The 11,553-nt window shown below is 41.9% G+C and overlaps 1 protein-coding gene across 1 annotated transcript; it reads left to right on the plus strand.

Moving 5' to 3' along the window:
• Positions 1 to 10,476: 10,476 nt before the first annotated feature.
• Positions 10,477 to 10,986, plus strand: LOC145665281 (protein CFDP2-like). Its single transcript, XM_081732575.1, has one exon. The coding sequence runs from the start codon at positions 10,477 to 10,479 to the stop codon at positions 10,984 to 10,986; it is 510 nt and encodes a 169-aa protein (XP_081588701.1).
• Positions 10,987 to 11,553: the final 567 nt, after the last annotated feature.

The raw sequence follows: 11,553 nt of genomic DNA on the forward strand, positions 1-11,553 counted from the left end.
TTTTGAGGCTGGGTCCTTTTGACCCGGACTCTTTCGACGCAGTGGCCTTTTACTTGAGCCTCGTTGTCCCGGACCCTTTTGACGCGGGGTCATCTTGACTAGGGCAATTTTGTCGCGGAGACCTTTCGACCGAGGCCGTTTTGACTGTGATAGGCACACTATAATTTATTTATTTGTGCATTTGTATATATAATTTTTGCCTCATTTACATGTTTAATCGTCGAATTAATTAGGTTTATATTAGGTTAATTCTATATAATATAAAGGATTAGAGGGAGCTACATTTATTAGGTTAAGTTTGCATGTAAATATTGTTAGTGTTTGTACTCTTTTGATAATTGACATCAAATTAATATTAGATTATTTTAATAATGCTGCAGAGATAAAGTAAAACAAGAAGATATTCGTATATGTAAAAGCAAAGGAGAAAAAGTACTTGGAAACTTGGAGCCTCGCAGAGACGACGGAACAGTTGAAAAAAAAAGGAACTTCGAAGCTCAACCTTTGTTTGAGAAGAGATGCATGCTTTTAGCAGCGCAAGCTAGGCCACTGTTATCATCTCGATTTTAAGAATAGTAACAAAGATGAGTTGAAGAATATAAGGAAGAGATAGGGTAGCGATTTTAGTCCATTGTATAAGGGTAGGACACAGTGCGCCAAACAGACTGGATGTCGGAACAAGACATTGTTCTCCAAGTACAGAAAATCTTCACACGTACATACGAGTTGCCGAAAAGAATATAGTGTGACTTTTCTAGACACGCCCCCTTTTGACAACCTCAATATCCAGAGCGTGGCTTGGTCTAACGAACTCTCGGCTGGCCTAGCTTTATATCAATATGTATAAAAACTTTCTGGATGATTTATGATGAATAGTTTAATAGTAGTTCGTTTATATCTATGAATAAACATGAAAAGGCTTATATCAATGTATATCTTGAGAGTGGTCGCGGTTCTGTTAAGCTGCATGAGTACAGACCACGTACCATAGTTTTTTAAAACTTATTGCAGACGCCAACCTGAGGAGAGAGAGGGAAGCTCAAAAGGTATATTATATCCTCACAGAGGTTACAGAGTATGACAGCTCTTGAGAGGCTGCATACGAGCTCAGTGTAGTATATTGTTCAAATGTCATATATATATTTATCGTTCAAACACTCCCAAAACTGAAAAAAAACATTGAAAACTCATAGTGTTTACATCCCCATCCCTTCTCAGTTATACAGGTGGGAGCTTTACAAGTCAGCCGTCAGGTAGCAGCAAAGGATGGAGGGTGACATGAAAGTGAGTATGGGAGGAGAAACAAATTAATATTTGTGTTTGTGCAACGATTTAGAATGTAAAACTAATTAATAATATGTGATATTGCATATCTACGGAAAGCCTGTTTAGTGCTTTGTATAGTGAACTTATCACTGTAGAAATATATAAAACGAGTGAAAAGTTATTATCAAGAAACTGAGTCAAAGTGTAGGTTTTGACCAAATCTAGGTCACACAGCAGAAATGCATAAGAAGGGCAACAACCAATACCCCTCTCAACCCCTACATTTGAAAAGTGGGCAGGTCTGCAGCGAGTCTTCGAACAAACAAAGAATCTGCAGTTGTTTAAAACAACGGGGTTCCAAGACTCGAGGTCAGTTGATTATTCGCGTCGAGCAAGTATACTTCGAAGCTCGAAGACAGTTGATAGCTCGCGACGAGGAAGTTCACGTCGAACTTCGGACAGTTGATTGTTTGAGATTCGCGGGAAAGGCGAGCAATGTTCTTCCAATAGTGCTTGGACCGATAGTTATTTCCGTGTTCCCAGCGAGTGAAGATACTTTCATCTGTGGAAGTGGATAATTCTTTGTATATAGAAAAAGTGACGAACTAGAATGCACGCTCTTATTCGTTTTCGTATATCTGAAAGCATATAAGTGTACTTCGCAGACATATAGTTAATACACAGTGCGAAGAACAAGTTTGGCTCGGGCCCTTTTGAGGCGGGGTCCTTTCGACCCATGCTCTTTTGACGCAGGGCCCGTTTAACTCGATCACTTTTGACCCGTACAATTTTGACCGGGGGTCGTTTTGACTCGGGTCTTTTTGTTGCTTGGTTGTTTTGGCCCGTGCCCTTTAGAGGTGGTTTCTTTTGACTAGGGCCCTTTTGTTCCGGGGCTGTTTTGACGCGTGTTTTTTGAGGCGGGTCGTTTGATCCGGCCTCTTTTAACCCAGTGCCACTTTGTCGCGGGCACTTTTGATCCGGGCCCGTATTGACTCGGACTCTTTCGGCAGTTCGCTTTTGTCGCGGAGATGTTTTGACTTGCGCTCCCATGACGTGGGGCTGCTTTTACTTGGGCCCATTTGCTGCACTGCCCTTTTGACTCGGGTCTTTTTGTCGCTGGACCCATTTGGCCCAGATCTTTTTTACGCTGGGTCGTTTTATCCCGGGCTCTCTTGACGCGGGGTCATTTTGACTCGGGCCTTTTTCACGCTGGGCTGTGTTGATCCGGGACCTTTTGAGGCAGGTTCCTTTTGATTCGGACTCTTTTGACGCAGGGACCTTTTACTCGAGCCCTTTTGACCCAGACCCTTTTGACGCAGGTTCGTTTTGACTTGGGCCCTTTTGTCGCAGAGACATTTGACCAAGGCGTTTTTGAAGCATGGCCGTTTTGACTCGGGCTCTTTTGTAGCGGGGCTGTTTTGACTCGGGCCCTTTTGTAGCGGATATCTCTTGACCCGAGGCCGTTTTTATTCAGGGCCTTTTATCCGAGCCCTGTTGACCCGGAAACCTTTTGACCTGAGCGCTTTTAATGCGGAGCCGTTTTTACATGGACCCGTTTGAGGCAGAAACCTTTTGAATTGAGTCTTTTTGTCACGAAACCCTTTTGACCCAGGAACTTTTGAGACGGGGTCCTTTTGACCCGTGCTCTTTTGAGGCAGGGCACTTTCAGCTGGACCCTTTTGACGCGGAGTCATCTTGACTCGGGCCTTTTGTCGCGGAGTCCTTTCGACCCAGGCCCTTAGACGCAGGGCTGTCTTGACTCGGGCCCTTTTGTTACGGGCTGTTTTGACCCGTGCCCTTTTGAATTGGGTTCTTTTCACCCAGGGCCACTTTGTCGCGTGTCCTTTTGACCCGACTCCTTTTGATTCGGGGCAGAAATTGACTTGGGTACTTTTGTCGTAGAGCTTATGACCCGGTGCCGGTTTTACTCGGAGCGTTTTGTAGCGGGCAAAGCTACCCAGGCAATTTTGACTCCGGCTTTTTTTTTGACGCGAGGTGGTTTTTACTCGGGAACGTTTGACACAGGACTCTTTTGACTCGGGGTCTTTTTTGTCGCGGGACCCTTTTAACGCGGGCACTTTTGTTGCGGAGACCTTTTGACCAGGTTTCTTTTGACACGGGCCCTTTTGTAGCGGGGCCCTTGTTGACACTGGTAAATTTGACGTACGGCCCTTTTGACATGGGCCCGTTTGACGAGACGATACTTCTATAAAAATTGAATAGACGAGAAATTCTTATTACTCGTGGGGAACACTACTATATTTGGGATTGAATTATGGTCCTCTCATCAAATGTAAAGGCTGTACTACTGAGCCATCATGTTCTCCCTCATTAGTGACACGGAAGACTTGATTTAATTACCGGTACGTTTACGTAGTATTGCTCACGAGACGAGAAATAAAGTTTTCTCCTGTCATCTCTTAATTGTTGGATTCTCGTCTCGTTTTGATTCTCGAAGAATTATTTCTCTTCTCGTTTTATAAATTTATGCCTTGGCCTTTTTCTTAATTTTATCTAGAAATCATCAGAATGGTTCCGAGTCATAAGAGTGTAATATAGCAACATTTAAGCCATTTTTATTATTGAAGTATATTATGTAATGACTTGCGCATCTTAAAATTTGATAAATACTCTTCATTGTCCGTGCTCGCGGGTTTTCTCGGAGTTCTCCCGTTTCCTCCCACTTTCTACATTCCACCATTTCATTCATTTCTCATCATCACCGTCTCCTTTAGCTTAACCGGCATAAACGTGGGACGTAAAATTGAAAGATTTCATTTTACTCTTTATTGTGTTTGTACAATCACTGTAATAATTTATGAACGTTTGCTATGAATCACGTAATACTTAAACACTGGTATCTAACAAGGAGACTTACGAAAGTGTCACTCGCCGATTTGAATGAAACTTTGCATACTTGTAGAACATCGGAAAATAATCGACACGTATTTTTCGGCAATGGTGCGGGTTTAAAGGTAGAAACCACCTCTTGAACAGTAGGGGTGGTCTGCAAGCATAGACAGAGAACAATTATTTAATGTGGAAGAAAGTACTGCCAGGTTTTTTTTTAGAACAGCTGATGCAGAATCTAACGTCAAAATTACAAAATTCAAATTGGAGGATCATATAGTGATTTGATTACTATTTTGTGTGAGGTCACTCGCTACGGACGAAGACCTCTTGAGACAGCTGTTGCTTACCCCGATGAAAAGCAAACAATACTTTCGCAAACACAGGCAGGCCAGGGTCAGACAGGGAGTAACACTAAACGCACACAGCTCGCTGTACAGCTGCAAGGAGACCCAGTGTGGCCACCGCTAGTACTTTCATACTAGATCTAGTATCTTTTAAAGTGTTCTAGCACGTTTGCCAACAAATCTAGTACTTTTCTCCTTCCCTTCTTTTCTCATAAATACATTTGAGAGAGAAAAAGAATCTCATGAAAATATGGCAATCTACGAATTCACTGTTAAGGGTGTCGGGAAAAAACAGATTCATTTCTATCGATTTTGTTCTCTAACTTATAGTTCACTCTACATCTATTCCCTTGTGCAAGCCTGATTGCCACTCATGCTTTGATCTCAGGCTTTATACCCGTGGAGCCGTATTTAACTGGCTCTTTTGACGCGGGCCCTTTTTGACTCGGGCCTTTTTGATGCACGGGATCTTTTGAAGCGGGGGCGTTATGACCCGTGCCATTTTGACGCAGGGCCATTGACGACTCGGGCTCTTTTGTCGCGGAGATCTTTTGACTCGGGCCTTTTCTAGCGGAGCCGTTTCAACCCGGCCCTTTTGAGGAGCGGTAGATTTCACCCGAGTCCTTTTGACGTGGAGCTGCTTTCACGAAGGGCCCTTTTGACTCGGGTCCTTTTGTCGCGTAGACTTTATGACTTGGGTCGTTTTCAAGCGGGGCCGTTGTGACTAGGACCCTTATGATGCGGGTCCCTTTTGACTCGGGCGCTTTTGTCGAGAAGACCATTAGCCACGGGGCTTTTTGACTTGGGCACTTTGTTTCGGGACCCCATATGACCTGGCCCATTTGACGCCGTTTTGACTCAGGATCTTTTGTCGCGGCGACTTTTTCATTCGGGCCCTTTTGACGCAGAAATCTTTTGTCGCGGTGACCTTTAGACACGGGCCCTTTTGAATAGGGTCTTTTTCTCGGGTCCCCTTTGACTCGGTTCTTTCTATCGCGGGAGCCTTTTGACCCGGGTCCTTTTCACGCGAGGCCATTATGACTCCAGCCCTTTTGACCGAGTGCCCTTTTGTCACGGAGACCTTTGCTCACGGTGCTTTTTGACTCGTTCCATTTGTTTGGTGCCCCATTTCATCCGCTCCCATTTGACGCAGTTTTGGCTCTGGAAACTTTGTGGCGGACCCTTTTTGACTCGGGCCCTTTTGTCGCGCAGACCTTTCGACCCGGGACCGTTTTGATTCGGGCTCTTTTTCGCGGGGTCTCTTGACTCGGATCTTATCGCGGAACCCATTTGACCTGGGCCCTTTTGACGCGGAACCGTTTTTACTGAAGCTCTTTTGACGCAGTGCAATTGAGACTCGGGCCCTTTTGTCACGGAGACCTTTGGTTGCGAGGCTTTTTGACTCGGGTCCTTTGTTTGGGGCCCCATTTTACCACGGCCCATTTGACGCAGGGACGTTTTGACACTGGCTCTTTTGTCGCAATGCCGTTTTCACGCAGGAACCTTTTCTTGCGGAGATCTTTTGACCCAGGCCAAAAGCAAGGGGTGGGGCTTTTGACTCAGGCCCTTTTGACTCGAGCTCTTTTACAGCAGTACATTTTTGACTCCGACGCTTTTGTCACGGAAACCTTTCGTGGCGGGGTTTTAGACTCGTGCCCTTTGTTTGGGGTGCAATTTGACCCGGGCCCATTTCACGCAGAAACCTTTTGACACGGGCTCTTTTGATGCACGGACGTTTTCTTGCTGAGACCGTTTGACGCAGAGCCGTTTTGACTCGGGCCCTGTTTTCGTGGGGCACTTTTGACTCGGGTCTTTTTGTCGTGAAACCCTTTTGACCCGGGACCTTTCGACGGGGTGCCCTTTTGATTCGAGCCCATTTGATGCAGTTCACTTTTAACTCAGGCCCTTATGTCGGTCCCTTTTAAACCGGTCCTTTTGACGCATCTCCGTTTTGACTCGGGCCTTTCTGTACACGCCCTTTTGTCTGTCCCTTCTGACATGGAACCATATTATATATATATATATATATATATACAGGGTGGTAGGTAATTCCACCGGGACCCGGACAAATCCGCCAATTACCAAATGCGCCAAACGCGAAAATGACCAAATGCGCCAATTGTGAAAATGGGCAAATCAGCCAATAGACAAATCTGCCAATTACCAAATCTGCCAATTACCAAACCTGCCAATACCAAATCTGCCAAACGCGAAAATGACTAAATGCGCCAATGACGAGAATGGACAAATCTGCCAATTGACAAATCCGCCAATTACCAAATCTGCCAATTACCAAATCCGCCAAACGCGAAAATGACCAAATGCGCCAATCGTGAAAATGGACAAATCAGCCAATTGACAAATCTGCCAATGACCAAATCTGCCAATTACCAAATCTGCCAATTGACAAATCTGCCAAACGGAAAACACCGAACTCTGTATTATCATCAAATAACTGGATAGTCTAGTAAAAAGCATTCAGAAAGAAAGTACTTTCTATTAATTACTCTTAGTTTCTCGCTTGATATTCATAAGTAATCAAATTATCGCCCAAATATTTGAGGATTTGAACGAGGTAACCATTTAAAATAACATCAACGTTTACTCAGCATATGTGAAAAAAAGTTGGTTATTTTATGAAGACCGAAGAGACATGATGTAAAAGTTCAATAAATCGTACATGCTCTAACGCAATGAGATAATTTGTTTGTTCTTATATGTTAATTTTGATGAATTTATAACTGTTAAAAATGAATGTTCTTGTTATTTGATGGAGTGATTGCCCCCTTTCTGCACTGAGGTTATATTTTTGGGGTGCCCAACCTCTTGGACATTACACTATACTTGTTACAGTTGGCAATACTTCTTAAAATGACGTAGTTGCGAGAAATTTTTAAAACGATCGTTTTTTGTTTTCGTACCTTTGAACTTGACCAACAGTTTTTGGTAGTCGCGATTACTACATATTCTCTTAATTTCACGACTTTTAGCAGTATTGCCAACATTAACATTCATTATCACATCTCCTAAACCATGTAAAATAACAAATTGCTATTACGTGTTGTTTGCCATGGCTCGATTTAGGTGTTGTTTGCCACGGTATTGTTCTCTCTAGCTTATCTTATATCACAATCGTGAAGACTTATACAAAATCGACTTATAAGCTAAGGGTTGCCAGATGAGCATATTATAAACAGAATGCATACAATACGAATTGTCCCAAGCACGTTATTGGGTTACTACGCTATCGGCTATTAACGCCACAGTTAAATTAGTTAAATTTATTCAAGGTGAGTTCAAGCACTCAATATAATAATTTGTTTGCTTAGAAACTCTCCAAGTGCATTTTCAAAATTGATATTGCCTACAATTTGTTTGTGTTCGACTGTGTAGCCAACGTTAAATCTAGGCATATCATCAGGACTAACAATAAGGGGGTATAGGAATCCCGATAAATGGGGACCCAAACCTTCTAGAGGGGGCGCGATACGCGATATATATATATATACGTATATATTTCATAACCTTTCTAGAGATCAAATTAAAATTAGATTTAAAAATCTGGATTTAGCGATCTTTTAAACACCTTTGGTGAAAGTAGAAAAATTTAGTCTATTGGTAATACAAAAAAATAGTGACTTATGTATAGTTACTGGGATATTTTCAAGTCCACACAAAGAGCTCCCTAGTGGATGAGCGGTTAGCGTAGGGACCCAGGTTCGATTCTTGGCGGGAGCTTATTTCGTTCGGATTCCACGTTAAATTGTAGGTCCACGTCTCATATAGCCTCGATGCTGAACGGGACGCTAAGACTGAAAATCAAATATGTCCCACAGAGATTATTAAAATACAAGGGTCGGCAATCCCTCCATAGCCTTTCTGAAACAAGATGGAATGCACACGAATTGGAGTGGATTTGAGTTAAGCATCCCATTCAGCAGAAGACTATGAGCCTTGGGCCTACAACTTAACATAGTTTCCGATACACATGAGTTTCCGCCGGTAATAGAACCCGGGTCTCCCATACCAAAAGCGCGTACGATATCCACATACCCACAAGGGAGCCCTGTGTACGATTTAAGACTATAAAACCTATGGCAGAAGAAACGGGTAGGTTACATTTCTCTAAATTACAACCATTAATTCTCTCGGACGTTCGAAGATAAAATCTAGATCATATCAATGTAAGAAATTGAATCCCGCATTTGATACCGAACCACTCCGAGAAGAAATCAGAGAAGAACAATTTAAAATATTCGCTTTTTGATGTAATCATACACAAGATCGTATCTCAGGTGGATTCTCGGTGTACAGAAATGAGATATATTTACTTGACTTTTCAAGCAATTCTCAGAGTAAACACTTTGGATGACAGTGTCGCAATCAAGAAATTAATTACAATCAATTCTGATGACTTCAGTTGTAATTTTGTCAAAGAGAAACAAGTATATAAGTCAGCCTCTGTGCAGCTACTTTCTCGGATCTTCACACTAAAACTTATAAATTGATGTTATATTTCTGTTTCCTGAACTTTACAAGGCAGTCAGAATTTCCTCGCGCGAAGTGGATTTTGTGGTGGACAAACACAGTGTGTCTGAGGTTTCTCGGGGTTCTTCTTCCTCCCATTTTCTTCATTACACTATTTTTCATTCATTCTTATTATTACCATATCCTTTAGCTTACACGGCATAAAGGTAGGACGTAATTGAAATTGAAAACAGAAAATTATACAACAGGAGATAATATTAAAACTCCGTTAGAAGAGAAAATGCAATTATATCAATTTATTAAGTTATTGTGATATTAATGATGTTTTGTGTTCATTTGTTTTGAGTTTAATGTTCTCTTTCAACAGCGACTCTAATGAGACCTCTCTCGTCCCAAAGGCGAGAACATTTACCACTTGTTCCAGAGGATCAAAAACAGAGGTGCCTGGCAACCCTTCCTCTTACTCCAGATGTGAGTAAATTTTCACGATAATAAGATATGATAAGATCGGAATGCAAATACTTCGTGGCAAACAACACGAAAATCGAGTCGTTGCAAACAACACGCCACCCAAATTGCTGTAAACGGCATTATGATCATTACATCTTTTGAAAATAATCTACGTAATTAGATGTGATACTTATCTCAGCTCTTTTCCGAAACAAAGCCCTTTGCAAGAAGTAAAGTTTTGAATTCCTTGTAGCTTTTTTCTTCTGTTTGATAGAAATACATCATATGCTGACCATAGTATTCGACACTAATTTGCTTTCGATGTGCGATGCACGATCCGTCTCACTTGCGTCCTTACTGTTGTAGAGGCCTCCAAAAGTGGGAAGTTTCTGGATTTTTGTGATACTATAGCATCCTTAGTTTGAAACACTGAACAATAAAAGTGGTATTGTTTGTTTTCGATTTGTATGTAGACTTAAAATTTGTAATAACTTAACGTAGTGCTATTTAAAAAAATACAACTTTGTGCTGAGTTGGCAACACTTTTCATCCGGTGATATTAACCAATACGTGGCTAGGTGTCCCCCTTCCTACAGTTTCTTCATGCAAGGTTTCGCTTCCCTCCCTCTTCTTTTTTTTCTGTTATCAAGGTTGGACATTATAAATGACGCCCCCCCCCTCTCTCTCTCTCTCTCTCTCTCTCTCTCTCTCTCTCTATATATATATATATATATATATATATATATATATATATATATATATATATATATATATATATATATAGATAGATAGATAGATAGATAGATAGATAGATAATCTGCGAAATGGTCTATAGTAGTAAACCGGAAGAAGACTTTCACGCTGAGAATTAGTCGACGATGTATGGAATCGCCCGGGCTAGCCACTTATGTCCTACCCGTACCTCCTAGTGGTGCAGGCAGACTGGTAACTTCCTGTCTATGGTGAAACTTACAGGTTTCCCTAATGATAGGAAGGCGAACAGGGAGGGCTATCACCAACATGCCTGGCCGACACGGTGATATTTGCCAAATACCTCCAACTTCTTTAAACAATCATGATAGGACACAGTAAGCCAAGACCCTCATTCTCCGGAAGCAGAACTGTGTCTGGGCAAGGCAACGTTCAGAATCATATGCAGGCAGAGGGTGTTAAGAATCCCCGGAGTTACGGACTAGGTTGCCATTTAAAACTGACAATGGCTACATATAATTCAAGATCCCTGGCTTCAGAAGCAAGATTCCAGGAGCTGGAAGAAGAGCTACAGAAAATCAACTGGGAGATCGTCGGATTGAGCGAAGTAAGAAGAAAGGGAGAAGAATTAAGCGAATTGAAGAACGGGCACTTATTCTACTACAGAGGATCAGAATGTGGCAAGATCGGCGGAGTGGGATTTCTTACCAACGAAAAATTGAAAAACAAGGCCCTTGAGGTAGATAATATATCTAGTCGAGTAGCAAGGCTTGTAGTCAAACTCTCCCAGAGATATACACTACAAGTGATTCAAGTGTATGCGCCTACTACAAGCCATTCAGAAGAGGAAGTGTATATCCAGTGGTACTTGTAGAAACCGGAACTTGAATAAAATGGAAATCTGTCTATAATGGAGACTCCTCAGAGTTCTTATCGCTGTTACTCCTTCAAGTAAAATTCGGAGTCATTGCATTCCGTTTTATACAAGTTTCACTATATATATACTAGCTAAAATTCTAGTCATTCGCACAGGATGACGAAGATTGTGAAAAATATTTGAATCCCCCAACTCCCCATACAATGCTCATTTCAACGATTGATTACCGGGTTTATCTCCACTGAATCTATTCTTTGTTCATGTTATACTCATGACTTTTTATTTTTAACTTCTCACTTCAAATGCCAATGGGGGCTATATTTTACGGTAATGGCATTGGGAGTCACCATTCATCTCCGCGTCCCAGAAAACTAAGAATTCGACACTAATATCAGTCATTTTCGATTATTTGCATATGTCATCCCTCTGTGACTCTCTTGGGGATGATAGGTGTATCTCACCCCTACAATATTGTTTCCTGGTTATAAGTAATATGTGTACCAAGTTTCGTTAAAATTGCTCCGGGCGTTCCAGAGTTATGCTAGACAATATATAGATACATAC

Source organism: Thermobia domestica, chromosome 11, assembly GCF_964235325.1.
Source record: "Thermobia domestica chromosome 11, izTheDome1.hap1.1, whole genome shotgun sequence".
Taxonomy (NCBI): Eukaryota; Metazoa; Arthropoda; class Insecta; order Zygentoma; family Lepismatidae; genus Thermobia; species Thermobia domestica.

Excerpts from the sequence above, each read along its gene's own strand:
- LOC145665281 (XM_081732575.1), top strand. The coding sequence starts at position 10,477 with ATGATAGGACACAGTAAGCCAAGACCCTCATTCTCCGGAAGCAGAACT.